Source organism: Micromys minutus (assembly GCF_963924665.1).
Source record: "Micromys minutus genome assembly, chromosome: 8".
NCBI lineage: Eukaryota > Metazoa > Chordata > Mammalia > Rodentia > Muridae > Micromys > Micromys minutus.
In genome coordinates this window covers 11,583,712-11,604,691 of record NC_137977.1, presented here as the reverse complement: position 1 = coordinate 11,604,691, position 20,980 = coordinate 11,583,712, and the positions used below count along the sequence as shown (strand labels likewise).

Genomic DNA, 20,980 nt, shown 5'->3' with positions numbered 1-20,980 from the left:
TGCAATAATACAAAACTCGTGTACAATAAACAATAATTAAATTAGGCTAATGTACATCTTTTTAGAGGGAGTATTAGACTTCTCTAAGAAAGGTAATGAATGGGGTACCGAAATATAGACGGCAAAGGACAAGCTGGAACCTTCTATAACACAGCAGGGTGGTTACGGCTTTGAATAATTATTTGAGAAGCAGGCCGCCTGGGTATGGTGAGCAGTTTGGATTACATCAATGGCTTTTAACCAGTTTTGCTTTTCCCCCCGGTGCTCTGGGGTAGAAAATTCTGCAAAGGGATATCCCATGGAAATTCATCTTATAAAGAGAAGAGGGATCCACTGTGGTTATGAAGGACGCAGATCAACGTGCTGTCACCTCGTTTCCCCTGCTTTCTTAGGGTTCCTAGGCTCCAGAGATATGAGCCAGAGAGTGCCCAAAAGCATGTGCAGGAATGGGTCCTAGCTGGGGCTGCTGGTTTAAGAGAGGTGAGTTCAGAATGGATGGGGCACCCTCTTGGATGGGGCAGGTCACTCTAGGAATCATTCATGCCAAGACAGGAAGAAGCTCTCCCCTCTCTTCCCCTCCTTCCTCTTTCCCCCCTTCACCTCCTCTCAACTCGCCTCTTTTCTCCTTCTCTTCCTTCCCCTTCTCTCTCCTCCCCTGTCCTGTCCTCTCCCCTTCCACCCTGTTCCTTTCCTGCCTTCTACCCCAGGTCTACAGCATGTAGAAACAGGCTATAAAATGGTGTCATGACACAGCCCATGTAATTAAATCATCCCCAGTACTTCCTGCTGACTGTAAAGCCAGGACAAGCCCCAGGTGAAGGCAGATTTAATGGGGAGGCAGATGATTGGGCCATAAACAGAAGTGTTCTGGGGCGGGCAAGTGGAAGAACCCAGAGGAAACATTGAGGGGTCAGTAGGTAGACTTTGTTCCCCTCTGTCTGTAAAGGGCGCAGGAGGGAGCCCAGCACGTGTGGAACAGGGGCCAGGTCTGACCTGCCTTCCTGATGCTGCACAGATCCCAGTCTTGATCTTGACCTTGATTCTACCAGTCATTCTCGCTCTCAGCCACACATTTTCTCCTCGTACCAGACAAATACCAGGAAGAAGCAAGAGAGTAAACAAAAAGGGGTCCTCAGCAAAGCCTGAGTGTGTTAAGATTGTCACTGGGAAGTCTGGAGTCCACGGTAGAAAGAGGAGGGCAAACGTCTTTGTTGAAATTTCTAGAAAGTTCCACTGAGAGTTACTATTTTGTTTACTCGTCTTCTGCACAGGTTATTTTGTGCTATTTCTGGCACCATCTACTTCCCATGAACTTACTCACGTGGTCTTAATTCATCAAGACTTATTACTTCTCACCAGCATCTACTCAGCCCTGAGAAGATGCAGTCTGTATGTTTCATTAGCTGATTATCAGAAACCTGAAGACTTTTATCACACGCTCCACTGCAGCTCTTCCTTAGTCTTAATTGTGTGACATATAATAGCAGTCATTGTGCCCACTCTAAGGATTACTGAGGATGTGATGGAGGAAGGGCAGTACATATGTTCTATAAGAACATCTTAAAGCAAAGGCCAGTCTTCTGCCTGCTGTCATCCAGAAGCTTGGTTGGCTGTTTTCAACCATGACTTTGGCCCTCTCTTTCAGATGGTGGCTCCTTCCTGGTTAGCAGCGAGGGTGTGCCTTAGGAGAGGAACTAAGACAGGGAAAAGGGCAGCGTGTCTGGTGGTCTCTGCTGGAAACTCGGCACGAAAGAAAGGACTGTGTAGCACATTTCTCTGGAGGGTAGCTTCGACTTGACCAGTTTAATCAGCCACAGGTCTCCCAATTCCAGGAGAGATAACCATGTCCCCACCTTCCTCTCCTCCGTGTTCTCCCCTTCCTCTCCTTTCTTCTTAGCTCTGTCACTGATATTTTTAAGTGACTCATTTATGGGTATATTGACAGTTATTAATTCTAGGTCAGCGCATCTGAATAACCTTTCACATTATATGTTATAAACTTACTTTGTTACCAAATAGAAAATGAACTCTTTGGAATTTCAATTTTAGTATTTGCTATGATTTCTAAAGGAACTGCCATAATTGTAAAGAAAACAAAATTTCTTTTTCTTTCATTCTGCTTATGTTCTGCTGTTCAAACTGATGTAAAACTTCAAGACAATACTGAGCAAAGCCTCCCCTCTTGTTCTCCACTTTCTATCCCTGACGCACCCACACTTCCATCCTGGGAACCTGCTCTTTGACACTGTTGGCTTTGAACCCTCGGCTCACTGGCTCACTCACTTGCTTTCTTCATACCCTCTGTTCCTACTCAGCCACCCACTGAGTTCCCTGCATCTGCTATTCTCTGTTATTACCCATACATCACTCCCACATGGTTTTTTAAGTGTCTTTGCTCATTTGAAAGAAGTACATTTATCAATTCTACACAAGTATTTCCACACAGTATCTGTTACAAGTGTTACCTGAACCAGAATAGCATTCCATAAGCTGGTAACTACCCTCAACAAATTCTGACTTTCATAACCTCCTTGCCCAGTTGCTTAATTCATTATAGTGCTTCCTTTCTTCCTCCTTCATTCTTGCTTTCTATCACATGGTAAATTAGAGAGACCTCCCTGTGAGAGAGATCTCCTTGGTGGGTATGGAGTAGTTCCAAAGTCACGATGTCATAGTTATTATGTGCTACATCCACTCTGACTTGCAGTTTCCTGATGGTGACAGGCTGGTCCCAGAACAATTTAGTCACAAGAGTGTTTATGTACATGAAATGTGCTAAGCCTCTTAATTTTTATCTGTAGCATCTTAGATAATATTTTGATCATTTATCTAAAGTTGTTAGGCTGAGGCCTATAGGCATGAAATCAGGACCAGTTGGCCCTTTATAACTTCAGCATCCAATGTAACTTCAGCATTAAGAATGGGCTGAAGTATTAAGACACTTTATGTTGTTCCAAGGAATATAGAATGTGTACGTTTTTCCCACAATGAGCTTTGTCAGAACTGGGTTTGAACTCTGCCTCAGGTTCTTATTATCTTCTTATTCAAACACATTTATTCAGCACCTACAATTTTAGGCCTACTCCTGGGCCTATGTAGGCTTTTTACATGACCCCTGCTCTTAGAGAAGTTTCATTTCATTCAGAGAAGGTGGAGCTAAAATAAGTAGGATAACTTTAGACATTGAGCTCTCTCTCTCTCTCTCTCTCTCTCTCTCTCTCTCTCTCTCTCTCTCTCTCTCTCTCTCTCTCTCTCTCACACACACACACACACACTGAAGTTCCAGAGGCCGTCTTTACAGACTGAGGTACCTCCCTCAGACAGGCACAGAGAAATGCCAGACTTACGGCACACGTCCCCAAGCCCTACCTGTTCTTGTTCTCCAGCTCCGCGATCAGCTGCCTTTGCTGTTTATTCGCATCAATGGTGAAGGAGATGTCAGGAGCACTCCTCTGCTGTGTGGGCTGCTGAAAAACATGCAGTTGACGTTAGTTAATATTCTGGATGTGAACTCACGTGTGAGATGGAAATCATGGGATATGCAGACAAGGAAGAAGAAACTGTTCCATGGGAGGGAGGCAGGGACAGAAAATTACACTGTTATTCCTTCTGAGAGCAAACCATTCTACAGATCTCAAATATACCTACACAATGCAAGCCGAACACCCCTTCCTCAGGTGCTCCCGTATGGAAATGAGATTGGGCAAAGGGAGGCATGTGGGGCTTCAGCTGGGAGTATCACACTACTGTAGAGCCTTGGTTCTTCTGCCTGTCATATTTCTAAAGCTTGGAGTACATTACTAAGATACAACAATTATAACACCAAAGACACAAACAAGAAAACAGCAGCAATTCTCTTGTTAATTAGCACCAGGCATACTGATATCAACGGTTAGGGTCATTGGAAGTTAGTTTCCCCGAGGCCAACAAGGGCATCCTTCCGTTCCACTTACAGATGAGGAGGATTCCGCTGCCAGCCGTGCGGCGTACCTGGCGATCAGCCTGTGTTCTTCATCGAGCCGGTTTGAACTTTCAAGCATACTATAGAAAAGAGACAGGATGCTGTCAGGGCTCCGAGGGAGACCGATGTTTTCCTATCACCATTAGGGGCTTTGGTTTTTCAATGCCAAATATTTTCAGGCTTTCCTAATGTCTCTTAGATTATCAGTCTTTAACTTGGGGTCGTGGTCTGACATGTGGCAGGGAAGGTCAGTAATAAGTCCTTGTCCAGACAGTTCAATTATCTAAGAAAGCTGTGATGAGCAGAGACATGGCTTTTCTGATGTTTAAGATATAAAAATATCTTTCTCTTTAACTTAACTGCTTCTAATGTCTTATGTCATTTCATAAATAATGCATGTCAAAAGTGATATTAGAAAATACGGAAGAGCAAAGACCTGGCTGTGTTACTGTTGATCCAATGAGTCCCGAAGCCGGTGCTCACATCCTTCCGTATCATCTGCACTTGCTGACCTTTGTTTAATGAACAGACGATGGCAGAGGAAAGGAGTGCCATTTCTACCATATGGCTTCAACCTCCATCTTGGGTGCTTTATTTCTTGCGTGTCCTAGTCTCTTATGTACTTGTCCTGAGGGAATCTGGATTTCATAAATCTGCCAGTATGATGAGGGTCCAAACCAACCAGGAACCAAGAGAATGAACCCTACTGGTTGAGGCTGTTCTTGATTCCAGGGCAAGAGAAAACAACTGGACCATCACCCCACAAACATCCTTCGGTCAAAAGCAGCTTGCTAAGCCAGGCCCAGATTCTTTCGTCAAACTGGGAAATGACGTTTGTTGCTTTAATTTGCTAATCTTTAGTGTAATGTAAACCCTAGACGAGATGAATTATATGACTGTGAATAATGCCACACCCAGGCAATCCAGGGGCATTGATCGAAAATATGTAGTGGCTTCTATCAATTTATAGAAAATGCTCACGCTAGAATAAGGCAGACTGAGTCCGTGAAGGCAAGTGCAAGGCTGAGTAGTATGGGCCCTCTCATACTTCAGATGATTTCATCTTCTGAAATTCTTCCCTAGAGGTTAAGCTTCAGGTGACCATAAGAGAAGTTCAACAAGACATAAAACATCAGTCTCAAGCTTAGAAATTGGCTATTGTTCCCAAGCGTATTTAGATCATTGTTCACTGGCCCTTCTACTTTTACTCTTAAAATAAGCATGGTAGGGGCCAGAGAGCTTGTTCAGCTGTAAGAGCACTGGCTACTCTTAGGAGGTTACTCTCACGTTACACAGTTCTCAGCACCTATATGGCATCTATAACCAACTCCAGTCCCAGAGGATTTGGTACCCTATCTGGTCCCTGGGAACAGACGCACACACATTTTGCAGAAACATACATGTGAGCAAAACACTCATATACATAAAACAAATAAATAAAAATTAACTAATCATGACACTCATGATTGCTCATGAAAACACACCCTCCTACGCCAGTGCCACCAATAGTTTTCCATGGTGAAGACTCAGATTCATAAAGCAATACACAATTACTCTACATGTACATTTACACATAGGGGTAATAGGCAGAATGATCTCTTAGCCTTCGTTTTAAAGTGTGAGGATGAGCAGGTCTCTTTCTGTGCACTAAGCTAGGAGCTTGCCCTTGTTTCCTTGCACACTTATCATTGTAACAATTTTTCCAGGGCATCTGCAACATCCTCCGTGGCTTTTACCTCTGTCCTTACTTACATCCCTCCCACCTGCTAACCCTACCAGTTTTAATCTTGAACAGAGTAGACTAAGCCCTCCTCCGGGGGCTACAATAAGCAAACATTCCTCATTTCCCCAATTTACCAATCCATTTTTATCCACAGACAAGTCTTTTCCTCTTGGTTGTACAACTGAAGTCACAGGCCATCAGTGTTCCACCGACTGCCTGGAACACATTTTGCCTCTTGATAGCTTTGTGAATCACATTAATGATTCTTGTCTCTTTGCAAACTCAGCCACTGTCTGACCCATCCAGAGCGGTCTATCTCAGAGTCTGGACATGTCACTCAGGGGTGTGAAACTTTTGTTCCAGAACTCTAGTGGCATTGGTGGGACTGGCTGAGGTTTGTGGGAGTAACCCAAGAATCTGAATTTCTGATGATGTTTCAGAAGATTATATTCCTGGTCTATGAGGATCCCTTAGCAGAAAGATCTAGAAGAACTAAAAATTTAAATAAGACAATCTACATACAAAAAATAAGGACCATATAAAAATTTTGATATTAACATAACTTTTAGGTATTTTACAGATGTTTTCCTGAGATAAGAAAATTCTAGAATGCAGAACTTACATTATATTTAATATCAATCCCAAAGTTGACTCGACATAATTTAAACAGAATAAGGCAGAATTATTTCTGCAAAGTTGATGCTTGACAGTAGATGTGTATTTTATAAAGTAGTGTCTGCAGGATACAGGGCTTGAGATGCCCATGTTTCTTTTCATAGCTTCAGGAGGAAGGGAAAGCTCCACTGCTTCTGCTTGAGACAAATGCCTAACCTATTAGGAGACCATTTAGTTTGATTTGAACATGCCTATCATTTCTGGTTGGTGTATTGGAGAATAACTGCCTAATCCTACATGGTCTGTGCTCCGGGCTCAAGATCCCTATCCATCTTAGTGCCTGAAAGTGACTTTGTCATAAACACTTGTAAGGGCTTTGATAGATACATAATACAGAACCTTGATTAAAAAAAAAACTCCATGTTAAAAGTTTTTTTTTTTTATTATAAATGACCTGAAAGCAAATAAAGTATGAAGGTTATATAAAATGCCTCTTGGAAATGCAAGCCACAAGGATATGAGATGCTGTTTCATAAGCGATAACTCACACCCCATGCCTTTCTTCCCCCAGTACGGCGTAAATGCACACTGTGGTGATACATTACTCGGCTCTGCATACAAATGATTTATGAGCCTGCATGAGCCTTTTGGGACCTTCAAATTAATCACAGGTGAAGGGGACATTCCTCTGATAAATTCCATTATTTCAAGAGCTCAGCTATATACAGCTGAAAATAAATTACCAATAACTTGCAAATCATTAAAACAAACACCAAGCCCAGCATTCTCTCTATCACTAACTGTTGGTTTGAGGGCTTGACAATCAGTAACCTCTGAGATGATGATGTGTTAAAGGTAACTCCTGCTCCACTGGCTGCTTTTGGAATGAAGGGATGCTATATTGAAGTTCTTCAAGTTTTACCTTAAAGGCATGGCCAGTGTTTTTTACAAGGGATTTCAAATGGCATTCTTGGGATTTCAGGTTACACCCAGTCAGGGTGGGCTTAGCAAATTGAGGTTTTGCAAAGATTTCTGGGAACACAGGTCTGTTCCATTTATTTTATTTTTGGGGGGATGGTGGGCCTGATTTGACTTGTAGGGTAGGGCAGTCGGGAGAAACCATGATGTAATTTATAAGGCAATAGAAACACTTCCATGTTATCTTTAAATAACTTCTCTTTTTTATTATTGGATAAAAACACTACAGATTAATTTTAAGGTTATCAAGTCCAATGCATTATTCTATTAACATTAAGTAGCCAATGCAGTGGTTCTCAACCTTCCTAATTCTGTGACCCTTTAGTACAGTTCCTTGTGCTGTGGTGACCCGCCAACTGTTGCTACTTCATAACTGTAATTTTGCTACTTCCACGAATTGTAATGTAAATATCTGTGTTTTTATGATGGTCTTAGGCAACCTCTTTGAAAGGGTTGTTAAGCCCCCAAAGTGGTTGCAACCCACGAGTTGGAAACTGCTGAGCATATGAGTCACTCACTTAAGAAGGTATTATTTGTTAACTCCTACGTAGAAGACTAATATGTGTGCATCTCTGTGTGTGCATGTGTGCATGTGTATATTTGTGTATCTCTATGTGTGCTTGTGTATGCATATTTATGTATGTGTGTGTGTGCACATGCATGTATCTGTGTGTGTCTGTTTTCATACATGGCACAGCACACATGTGGAGATCACAAGACAATTTGTGGAAATCAGTTCCTGGGATCAAACTCAGGCTATGGAACCTGATGAACTATCTCAGCAGCCTGGAAGGTTTTAAAATTATTTTATCAGAGTATATTCTATATTTTACAGGTGGCTGAGAATAAAATGTTATGGACAGAAAATAATAAATTGGAAAACAGTGAACATAAGAGAGTTGAGGTTGAAAAGGATGATGTAATCCTAGTGTTTGTACGTGACTAAATTCTGGAGGGGGAAGAGGTAAGCCTTAAAGTTTTTCATAGGACCCTTGAATGAGTGGTTTGCAAGGAAAAGACATCAAGAAATACCATCATTAGATCACAACAATATAAACTTGTTACAGTGGCTTCTTAGAGGGAAGCCTTCAAACTCCTTTATTAAGCCCTTCAGTTTACAACTTGATAAGTTGAAATAAAAGTTATGCATTCAGTCAAGCTTTAGCCTATACGTTAAAAACACAGACACAGGTAAATGAATTAAGGGTATGTTATGGAGTGAATTGCATCTTCTTATGGGTTTATTTATCACACCCCAGAACTCTACTAACTTTAGACTGCAGCTATCTTTTACAGGAAGCTTTTAAATGGATAAAGTTACATGAAGTCATAAGCCAGAGGTGCTAATTCAACATGACTGGTGCCCTTTAAGAAGAGGCTCCCACAATATGACTTTATTTTATTGCTTTATTTTTCTTGAGACAAGGTCTCATGTAGATAGAATGACCTCAAAGTCACTGACTGTTTAGGTATGACTTTGAACCCTCATAGCCTTCTGCCTCTACGCCTATACCTCTGTTTCTAGTTTATGTGGTGCTGGAGATCAAACCACGGGACTCATACACACTAGGAAAATATTCTACCGATCGAGCGTCACCTCCAGCCCTGGGGGACAGTTCTAAATAAGTTGTATTACAAATCCACTTAGCAATAAATCTACTAGTAATATGATATACCATTTCTTGTCCTTGAGGACAAGAACAGACCAGTTTTAACCTAGTTATAGGAGATCAAGAATCTAACCAAGAGACAGCAACTGAGTGTGATATCAAATTATAGTTGATAGTCTTTAGCTATTTCCCCTTTCTCCCTTATGGAGTTTTGAGAATCATGCTGAATCATTGGAACAGCATGATTATAGATATAATCTAGATTTGTCTTCAATATTTTGTTCTGCCTGCCAGAAATATTTTCTACAAATCACTGCTAAGCCTATATATATATATATATATATATATATATATATATATATATATATATATATATATATATATATATATATATATAAGCTTTAGAGAGGGAAGCAAGTCCCCTCATTGGAGTATGTCCTTACATACCACACAGTGTTAAAAACCATTCAGAAATGATCCCACATTTTTATTGAGCTACCACTTACTTGTTTGGCTTAACTTATATTCCATCAGCAGTATGTTTCTTTAACTTGGAAGCAGAGAATTTAGAAATTATCCAGTTTCCCACCCTGTTAAGATACTATAGAGCATCTGAATCTCACAAAGGAGGGGAAGAGAATGTGCTTCTGTGTGCAAGCCCTCACCAGTGTTCAACTTATTAGTAAAATGGAAAGAATGTTTAGCTTCTAAAGAAGCAAGTTAAATAGTGCAGTGCTGCAGACATTTATACCTTTTGAAACAGTTTATAAATCAATAATGATTATTATTCTGGCTATTTTGTCCATAAAAGAGATCAAAGAGAAAATTCTTGCTATTTTAAATCTTAAAGTGAGAATGAAAGAAACGTAAAGATCATGGTAATAATGCATAAAGGGAGACATGTTAGCAGCTCCTCTGCTTATTGATAATGTGCTCGAAGTATTTCTTTGGAGTAAAAATAACGCAGTAAGAAATGAAGGTTTGGTAAATAGACACGTGGAGGCTGTCAGCCAGACGCAGGTGCTATCTGTGGCAGCTGTGTGTAACACGTGTTGGCGGAGGTTTAGCAAGAAGCAGTGTAGTATCATGGTTATGAACTGGGACAGACAACCTATAAAATCTCTATTCACTATGTAGCTAGCAGCTATGTAAATGGTGGGGCGTGGGGTTCAGGTTAACTGCCTAAAATCGTGTTATTATAAGTGGGAATGAGCTCCGCGGACTTGCTCTGAAGATCAGAAGCCATGCACATTACTTGTTACAGCATTATCTTATTGCATCATCGTAACACTTCACCATAACTGACGGTGAAGGCCTCTAGCTACACTGGTGCTAATACGCGTCTAGTATCATGACTTCTGACTAAACAAAGGAAAGCGAGGAACATGTGAGCAATCTGAAAATGAACTTCGTTCGCAATGACACAAATAAACCAAAAGTAATACAGATGTGGCAGTTCTGAGTCCACCCCCTCTATCAGTTTGAGGGCTGCTTTGTTTTCTGGTGCAAACCCTTCTTGGCTCTTGCCAAGCAGATGTCATGTGTGTTTGTGGGACAGCTTTATGGTCTAAAGTGACAGTCAAGTCAATACAACTAATGACTGGAGTAGGAAAAATGTAGAGAAGTAACAAACCCTGAACTTTTCTCTTTGGAGATTTCTCTGCTGCAACCTTAATAAAGAAAAGGACAAAGTCATGCAGTGGTAGGGCCTGGGCACGCTTAGAGCTATTCAGGAGAGGAAAGGGTGAGGTCACCACTGCCGACTTCTTATTGGCTCCATATTGATTGTATTTTAAGATGACTGATAAGGTTTTTTAATAAGTACTTCAGTACTAAGCTTCAACTGTGTGACATGAAGAGAGTACATTTATTGTAAATAAGATTAAAGTAATACGTAGCTTTGAGAGGCTGAGCTAGGAGAAAATAGACACGGCTGAATTTAGAAGTTCAGGAGATTTGAGCAAGATTGAAGTTCTGACTGCTCAGGGAGTAAAATATAGGATGAAATTAAACCAGTGTGACAGTTGCACATTAAATATACAAATTAATGTGTTCATTTTATACCTATTAAGACAAATAATGGATCACTAATTCAACAATTATAAAATTCTCCCATGTATCAATTCTGTAAAAACCGTCCAAGGTATTAGCAACAGCAACAGGGATAAAGATTGTGAACAATCAGAGAAGGAGAATGTTCTAGAAACAGAGTCCAGCAACAGTGTGGCAAGAGCCACAGCACAGATGTGTGTTTGCTATGTGACGAAGGGGTGCTATGAGGATTTAAGAATTAATAAAAGAAGTTTGGACAGTGTAAGGGGTTTTGTGTTGTAGCCACATTCACTTCCTACCACCTATTCCCACCCCTCCCAACTCTTAATGACCCCCTTCTTCCCACTGAGGTCCCTACCTATGGTTGCTGATTTTGACAATCAGATTGATTGCATTAAGAAATATGCAGGGTAGCAGAGAACACTTGGGCGTGCTCGTTACAACATTTCCACTAAATTCTAGACACTTTGAAACAACAAACAGATTAATTCTTTGATGGATTCAGAAAATGCTATTTATGGGAAATGATGAAAGGCACGAGATGGTGCCTAGTTGGAAGGTGTAGGCAACTTGGAAGGTCCACAGAAGATTTATCTTACCCTGACACCTTCCCGTATTCCCATTCGTCTACACGATTCCTGCCATGAAATAACTCTTGACCACGTGCTTTTACCACCCTGATGTTCTGCTTCACAGTTTGTCCAGAGACACAGAACTACACAAGCATGGACTACATTCTCTGAAACCATGAGCCAAAATAAATTACTGCTTTTGGCGGGTATTTGATCACTAAAGTGGTACTAAAGCAGATGCTTTGCAGTAAAGAAGAGGCAAGGAGCCTGCTATGCTGAAGGTGTAAACCACATAAATGCAGACTGAACCCAGAGCCTTCCTTAATATTTATAATATCATGAAAAACAGGGGTCCTCAGTTCAGAGACAACTGGAGATTTTAAGTAAAATGAAACTGTTGGCAAAGAATTGGTTTGATAAATATGTTTGTGTAACGACACTGAACTTAACATACATACAGTGAAACTATAATCTGTTTTTACTTTTATTCAAACTTTAATTGAATATTTATTAAAGTGAAGTAACTTTAATCAATAGTCTACATCACAGTAAAATGGAGAAAAAACTTTGCAAATGTTTATAATCTTAATACTAGAGATGTGAAAATACTGGATTTATCTGAAATCAGCCTTAGATCATGTGACTTGAAAACAGGTTTCATCAGGATGGCTGTTCCAATACATTTGTCAGTGAATCACTGAAAGACAATTTCTCAATGTTATTGCTATCAAATGATTTACATTTTATGCTCACATAACTTCCTCTATGTTTTGTTCCTATCTGAAATGAGCAATGCATTGCTTCTCAGATCAGTGGAGACTTTTACACCCTGGAAATAAGAGCCTCCTCCATCCTGTAGTAACCTGACACTTGAAATAGAACCTTCTGGTAGGCCCCTGGTTCCCATGATTACTAGGTGGTAACAGTTGTCACACCAGTTTTCACATTAGCCACGTCAAAGCAAGGATAAGAACTCCATGATACAGAGGTGTGAAGTACCCAGGACAACATTAGAAAAGCTTTAGTTAACTGACCTAGGAGAAACGATCCTGGTTCACCTTTGGCTTGCAGCCCCTTAGCTCCTGGCTAAGATTTTTTGTCAGTAACCCAGGCTATTCCCCTCTGTAGGGATAGGCTAGCAAGCCTACCCACGATGCACTAACCATGATGGGGTGTTCCGGAGCATGTTGACATACAACCCAATGAGAACATGTTCATCAGCTAGCCTGTCTGCCACGTTCAGGCTGTAATGTATCCTAAAACAGGGTAGAGGGAAAGGAGAATTGAGAGAGGTGGACAGAACACGCAGACACAGGAGGAACGAGTCTGTGGTAGAAAAAGCACACGGAGAACCAGGCAAGTAAAGGGAGACTGAATGTGATGTGCCATGAAAAACCTACAGAAAACCCAGGCAAGGGAGTCCACAACTTCAGTCTACTAGCTTACAAAACATTAAGCATTTCCTTTTTAGAAAAAAAAGATTTGCATTCTTTATCCACAAAGATCAAGGGACTGTTCTGCACGGAAAACATACCAGAATGCATTACAACAAAGATTAAATATCTTCTGGATAGTTGGGTTATAAAATTAAATTATGTAAATTATAAAAAATAAAACAAAAGAAAAGTGGAAGTAGAGAAAGTAATCACACAAGTGTGTCCACTTAGAATCAAGACTTGGTGCTGTTAGTGAGTTATAAGACAGCCTTTATCTAGCTCAGTCTTTCTCATGCAAACCATTTACAAGAGCAACTCCATCTTTAGTTGAGTTAGTTCAGGATCCCAGCACACTCTGGCTTGAACTTACCCTTTGCCCTTCAGAAAGGCGGGAGCAGCCCTAGCCAGCATTTTGTTCTGTTCTACTTCACTGTCCTTGGGAGGAGAGCTGGTTAATAAGATGGGAAAGCCAAGAAGAGCGTAAACACAGCGACGCATCGAGAATAGAAGCCAGCACCACAAACTCTTAGTCTAGATTTACACCCTGTGTGGACAGATGGCTCAAGATATCTCCAGATTTTCATATAGTTTATCTAAGAGAAGAAACCATAACAGCTACCATGAATGCAGAGTTGACCTCTGGTATTTGCTTAACAAGGAGCACATATCTCTCATGGCTAGACAGGAGAACCCATCTAACATTTATTTCAGGGTACGATGGGAACATCTCAATAGTTCATAAAATTCTACCAGTGTTTCGATGCCTTTTAAGAAGTTTGCTTCCAGGAAGGAGAGATGGCTCAGCTATCAAAAGCATGCCCATCTCTCTCAGAGGACCCAGGTTTGGTTCCCAACAGACACACCATGCGTCTCACAGCGATCTGTGACATTTACTCTGGGAATATGGCTTCTTTTGCTTCTCTGGGCACCAGAACACAGGTGATCATGTTCATCCATGGTCACACACCCACACACAAAATTTAACAAGAAGTTAGTTTCTCTGAGCTCTCTAAATCTTCAGTTACCTTTGAGCACAAACTTGAGTATTACCTAGAGATGGCAGCCATACCAGATATGTTCACTGTTCTCAGCAATGTAAGTTACCTGCTCTGGGCTATGAAGCTACAAAGAGAGATTTCAGATAAAAAGAAATGTAGTTCAGAGCATTTTTAATAATGCTGACATTTCTTATATGAATATTGATAGATATGTAAGGGGTAGATTAAAATAATTTGGCATTTTACATTTATTAAGAGGAAGTGGAAATTTTCTGTTTAATTTAAATGACAGTTTTTAAGATTTTTAGCATTTTTTTAAAAGGCCAACCCTTTGTGATGTAGCTTATGTAATGGCATGCTTAAAACTAAGTTCTCATGTTTGTAAGAAATACAAAATTAAATTCTCTATGTTTACAAGGTTAATTTCTGACTGTGTTTAAAGGTTCATTTTTTGTGGTACTTTGTCTGCTTCTATGTCTATGCACCACATTTATGAATTAGTCTCAAGGCCACAACTGAAGTTACATGTGGTTGTGAGCCACCACATGGGTGCTTAGAACCAAATCCTAGCCCTGTACGAGTACAGCAATACTTTTAACTACTGACCCTTCTCTCTAGTCAAATATTTAACAGTTGGGATCTAAACTATGAGTCATAATAATTTCTAGGAAGTTCTAATAAATCATGTCTACAACATATTCGCATAACACACACACAGATACACACATATATTCTAGGCCCTGTCAATACAAGGTATTACAAAGTAGTTAAAGTTGTGGGAAAATGTACAGTTTTTTAGGTTGTATCACAAATTAAGAGTCTAGCAGATAACCATGTTTGCTCAGACTGTTAAGAAAACATCATTACATTAAGTGTTGCTGTGTTTAGAAAGGATAACAGTACATATATAAAATTGACTTTAAGAATAAATCAGAAAAGGGGGCAGAATGTGATGTTTAATGTACATCAATGAATGACTAAATCAAGATAATTAGCATAGTCATCATTTCACACAGTTATTTTCTATACTTGTAATATTTAGAATCTACTACTCCACCAACCTTAAAGTGCATCATTATTAATAACTGTCTCCATGCCTGTAACAGATCACTGTGACTTTAAAACTGATACATGACATTAATGTTCTAGGAGGACCTGGTTTTCTTATGGCCTTAATGATCTTTTCCAAGATGTTGACCTTTATCCTCTATAATGGGAATTTCACATCAAGGCCAATAATCACTTTGACTCTCTGTAGCTGATGGTTGCTGTTATGGTCCATTATTCCACCAAACATTTCTTTAAACCTTGTCCCCTGAAGATGGCTGAGTTCTAATATTAGACAAACGTCAGCCATGGGTGAACTGTGCCTCTCAGAAGCAAAACCTGAGTTTTTTTAAAAGCACTTTCGATGAATGAATCACAGATGCCTATAGCATACTGTGATCCCTTTAAGTCAGATTAAAGACTAGGCCAAAGGATCTTTGGGTGAGCAGAAATATTTGAAAAGAATAAAACAGGCACAGGAAATTAGTCGATTTTGACTGAAAATAAGCCAGAAAAAGAAATGATCAACGAGTCAGGCAAGGAAAATGTCACATAAAGGTTGTCCTGCTGGGAAGAACCAGGACTGAGGAGGTGGTTGGGTGTGACACAGTGGGCCCCTCTGTGGGCCCCCTTTTGCACAGGTATTGCAATGACAGTAATAAAAAACGGAAAAGAGTTATTACTCCGTATTCAGAACGCTATATAATTTTTATAAGCAATTTTCTAACATTTAAAGAAGAAAGTGATCTAGCTAGGTGCCATATATAAATAGCCAGCATTGTTATTTTTTGTGTGAATATTACCCTTTAAGAAGTTATAACTATGAAAATGCTTGTGAAGTCTTTAAACCATGCTCTTATTATTAAGAGAAAAAGAAATTAGCCATCCATACTTTCGAGTGGCATTGTGGATAGGGAAGAAAATAGGCCACAATTAAAGCCATTTAATTAACATGGGGAAGAGGTAGATACCTCTCATTCAGTCACTAAGCAGGGGATTTGGGCAGACACTGAAGATTTTACAAAGAAGGCATGATGCTGAAAGAGAAAGCTGACCTTGTGGAGCTTGCCACTGTGGGCAGTGAAGGGGAGAAAGGGGCTTTGCGTCTGGCATTGTGGTGAGTCTTTGCTGTCTTTGCAATGATAATGCTATACCATCTCTCATAAACTTAGGTCACACTGCTGGCCAGCCACATTCTTGTGCTGATGATAGACTTTCATCGATCCAGCTGTGCTTTCGTGTGTATTTACAAGAAAACAATCTAGTTTAGGGATGTAGTTTATAGTCAGGAAAATGAATGAGGTGAATTGGTTCATGAATTTGTTGTTTGGCTCAGTTCTAACCTAAATGGAAAGGGGGCCCGAGTGTCTGGCTGGGAAAGGATGTGACAACAGGGGATGCAGCTCATGATGGCAGGACCAGAGCTCCACACTCATAAATCTACATGAGGCAGGTCACTAGAATGTCAAAGGACTTCAAGGACACATCTTGATACCTTCTGAAGAGCAAAGTGGCAGCCTGGGAAAGGACCGGAGGAGGTGACACCAGGGGTTTGTAGAGAGGCTCTTGCGGTGTTGATTTCAGCTTACCCACGGTCTTATCACCCCTTCTCAGATGGTTAAGGTCCCTAAGTCACATTACAGATGCCTGACAGCACAGGATAAACAGGGTAGCCATACACATTTCCCTAAAACTGACTGGCACTATAAAGGGGCTGTTGGGATGTGATGGAAATAGGGACCAAGTTCTAGGTTGTGTTTCATTCTGCCTCTAGTTATAGAAGGAAGAGAACCTTTAACGAATGCCTTCGGCATGATGTAGTTGCATCATCTCTACCGTGTGTGGTAGTAAAGAAGGCAGATTGGCCAATAAGAGTGGCAGCAAGTGGGAGAAATGAAGCATTAGCAGTAAGCAACTGGCTCCAAACTCACCTCTTCAGTGTGAACCAGACCATCTTCTTTGACAAGAAGATGGCCCAGGTTCAGTGGGACATAAATGTTTTAAGACTTTTAGTTGCACCAGGTCTAGGTGGAAGCTCTTGTTATTGCCTTGATCACTCAGTATTGGACCATTCCTCAAGAAATAAATTAAGGAATCAACCTTCCAGGGTCTTGCAAATGATATATGACCCAGCTTGATACTCTTTGTATACATACATCACGTAGACACACAAAGCTATGAAAATTATAAAATAATAAGAAAGAAAAGGAAGGGCTGAGAAATCCGTTAAACCTTCCCGTGAAGACTCAGTGTCTCCACTAGAGGACTAAAATTTTGATACTGAGGTTGAGACATTAGCTTTTCAGCAACTGTTTAATGGTTACTATCATTAAAGACTCATAATGGGGGGCTCCTAACACTGCCCCAAGCTTAAGATTTTGGATATAGCTTTCTGGGTAAAGGCTTAGCTGTGGAGCTAGATGCTCTTAACTGTTCGGGTGACCCGAGGTGTGTAGTCGATGAAACCTTCAACAGACAGAGTGAGGCTCACTCAGAGAGAGTAGATGTTCAGTGTATACAGTTTTATTGAGTAGCGCCCTAAAAACAGAAAGTAAACTCCAGTCTTGACAATGATAAGAACCACACGTTATATAGAAATCTGTGGTTCATAGGGGACAAGACAAGAGGGCTGAAAATAGGAAGAAAGGAAAGCAACCGAACTCTGGGTTAATAGAAGAAGCAGAAAAGCTCAAGGTGTTAAGAAATATTTTAGGAAACAGGAAGTCATGTTATCCATCTAGACGCATCCACCATAAGCGCCGTCAGAGCTGAAATGATATAAAATGACCTTCAGTAAGGATGGGGTCTGCCTTGAGGTGGAGTTTGCAGAATGCAGAGCTTCCTAGAGTGCACAGTATCTTTCTAAGCAGTGTATCAAGTCTTCAGTAGATAGACGCATAGGCCTGTATCCCCTGTTGACTATACGATTCCTTTAGGAAAGATGGCTTTACGTGTTGATGGTTATGAAATGGATGGTCATGAGACATTTTAAAATGCCTACCTCTCATTATATTTCTCTGTGTGTTCTGGGTATAAATGTCTCATTGTTCATGGCATATTTCATTTATTTATTGCAAACACTGTGGAGAAACACCTTCTCTTTGTTCTGCTTACTGTAATTCTAGGGAGTTTTTTCATCTCAGCCTCTAGCTGATGGGCATATACAGGATGCAAGGCAAAAGAAAGGTGGACTTGATCGGTCTTTATCACTTAAACCCTCTTTAGAATATGCTAGAACATTGTGCAGGGAAGTTGGCACCTACTATGAAAGAGGGATCATGCTGCAGGGCCGTTGGTGTCTAATGTTGAGTCCCTTGGCTGTTTTTCTGACCTTTCTTTTTGCTTTCCTGTGAGACTCTTCAGGTATTCACAAAATAACTCACCAATATTATGACACTTTACCAAGTGAACCAAAGCACCTCTTGAGCCCCGCGTGTTCCTAACAAAATGCTAAAAAAGTACATGGGTCTCCTGTTCCTTGAGTACATGGGATAGATTTTGTGTAAAAAGAGGATACACATAACCACATCTTAGAAAAATTCTTGATAGTATCCATGTAACTACTTATATGAAAACTGTATTCTAGGTTTGGTCTGTAGTCCTGGCCCTAGGAACTCTGGAGATGACCCAGAAGAGTATTCACTTATATCTGAGTCTTAAATAACAAGTCATTTAGACTCTAAGATAATACACCACTACATCATGAGATTCCAGTGTTTCCCAGGCCGTTCCAAGGGTCAGAAACATAATTTTGTTTAGTAAAACAGAAAACATACCCAGCATCCTTACTGCAGGGTAGGATATAATGCACACTTTTAGAAGTTGTATAAACCTCCAGAGACAACCCAACCCTATACATATGTCCACGTGAGGAAACCCGAGAACAGCAATGGCCATTAGCAAACTTTTTTCAATAACTGATTATTCTGCACTTGGCTTACAGCAGGTTGATGGTCTCACTATAGAATCAAGCTTATTGAAAAAGGGGAAGTCATATTTAGTGAGAGGATTGGGGACTTACCTCCTGGTGATGAAAGGACTTCCTGAGGAGGGAACAGAGTGGGAGAAGAGTGAGTCATTCATGCTGGTCACAGGTCTCGGGGGCCTAAAAGAAAACACAGTGTGCACAGAAAGTTAAGGCCAAGTTCCAGATTAACACTTCCTGGCTACTGGGAACAGCGGAGATCCAGGGACGGAGGCCTGGTGAGCTTGCGCTGAGAGTAGCCGGGGGCACAGAGACTTCTGGGCTAAGCGCTTGGAAAGAGCGCCCCCCCAGATTGGTTCAAGAGAGCAGGAACTCTGCCATAGGGACCCAGTTTCCACTCAGAGGGGCCCATGTGTGTGGACCAAATGCTCAGGCCATCTGCCACCAAGAACAGTGGAAATCCAGGGACACAGGCTAGGTACATGGGAGAGAGAGGAACCAATCACTGACAACAAGATCATGTATAATCACAGACAAGATGGCAAGAGGAAAGTGAAAGAACTTACCCAATGGAAACCAAGACAACCTGGCAACATCATAACCCAGCTCTCCCATCATAGTGAACAGTGGAATGCCAAACATTCCAGAAAAAGAAGACTCAGAGCTGAAATCATACCTCAAGATGATGATGGAGATCCTTAAACAAGAATGGGAGGAAAAGCATAAAGAAATAAAAGCTTCTAAAGAGGAAACGAAAAACACTCAAAGAAATCACAGAACTAGAGGAAAACAGAACCAAAGAGATGAAGGATTGAAGAAGAAATTTAAAATGGAAATGGAAACAATAAAGATAACATTAAAAGAGACAACACTGGAGGTAGAAAACCTAAAAAAAAAAATCAGGAGTCACAGAAGCAAGCATTTCCAATAGACTACAAAAGATGGAAGAGAGAATCTCAGGGGCAGAAGACAACACTGAAAACATAGACAAAACAGTTAGAGAAGATGAAAAAGCCAAAATCCTAACCCAAAATGTCCAGGAAATCCAGGACACAATGAGAAGACCAAACCTAAGGATAATAGGAATAGAAGGGGGAAAAGAATATTAACTAAGAGGCACAGTAAATATCTTCAACAAAATCGTAGAAGAAAACTTCCATACCCTAAAGAATGAGATGACCATGAGCACAAAAGAAGCCTTCAGAACTCCAAATAGAGTGAACCAGAAAAGAAATACCTCCTGACACATAATAGTCAAAACACCAAACACCCAAAACAAAGAAAGAATACTAAAAGCAGTAAGGGAAAAAGATTATGTAACATATAAAGGCAGACCAATCAGAATCACACCCGACTTCTCAACAGAGACTATGAAAGCTAGAAGATCCTGGACAGATATCCTGCAGACCCTGAGAGAACACAAGTGTCAGCCCAAGCTGCTATAGCCAGCAAAACTATCAATCACCATAGATGGCGAGACGAAGATTTTCCAAGGCAAATCTAACTTTACACAATATCTGACCACAAATCCAGCACTACAACGAATTATAGGTGGAAAACCCAATACAAGGAGGGAAACTACATTTTAGTAAAAACAAGAAAATACCTAAGCAAGAAAACCAAAAGAAGAAAGACACACAGGCATAATTCTACCTTTAAAAGCAAAAATAGCAGGAAACAGCAACCATTACTTTTTAATATCTGTTAACATAAATGGACTCAATTCCCAATAAAAAGACATAGGCTATCAGACTGGATATAAAAACAGAATCCAGCATTTTGCTGCATACAGGAAACTCATCTCAGAGTCAAAGATAGACACTATCTCATTTTAAAAGGTTGGGGAAAAAGCTTGCAAGCAAACGGCCCCAAGCAACAAGCTGGAGTAGCCATTCTAATATCGAATAAAGTAGATTTTCAACCAAAAGTTATCAAAAAAAGATAAGGAAGGACACTTTTTATTAACAGGGAAAATTTGTCAGGAGGAACTCTCAATCCGTAACATATATGCTCCAAATGCAAGAGCACCCATATCCATGAAAAAAAAAATCCTACTAAAGCTC

At 40.5% G+C, this 20,980-nt stretch overlaps 1 protein-coding gene across 16 annotated transcripts in view; it reads right to left on the bottom strand.

Annotated features, from left to right (window-relative positions):
- Positions 1-20,980, bottom strand: part of DTNA (dystrobrevin alpha) — a 230,065-nt gene that overhangs the window by 34,316 nt on the left and 174,769 nt on the right. For 9 of the 16 annotated variants that reach the window (XM_080919884.1, XM_080919894.1, XM_080919896.1 and 6 more), the window contains exons 11-15: positions 19,014-19,097; positions 13,318-13,395; positions 12,675-12,767; positions 3,954-4,041; positions 3,370-3,467 (exon numbers count right to left, since the gene is read on the bottom strand). In XM_080919884.1, the coding sequence (XP_080776010.1) occupies positions 3,370-3,467; positions 3,954-4,041; positions 12,675-12,767; positions 13,318-13,395; positions 19,014-19,097 (441 nt within the window). Of the gene's footprint in view, positions 1-3,369; positions 3,468-3,953; positions 4,042-12,674; positions 12,768-13,317; positions 13,396-17,492; positions 17,761-19,013; positions 19,098-20,980 lie in introns of those variants that run through there. The other 7 variants (XM_080919893.1, XM_080919895.1, XM_080919885.1 and 4 more) reach the window with 4 other exon arrangements.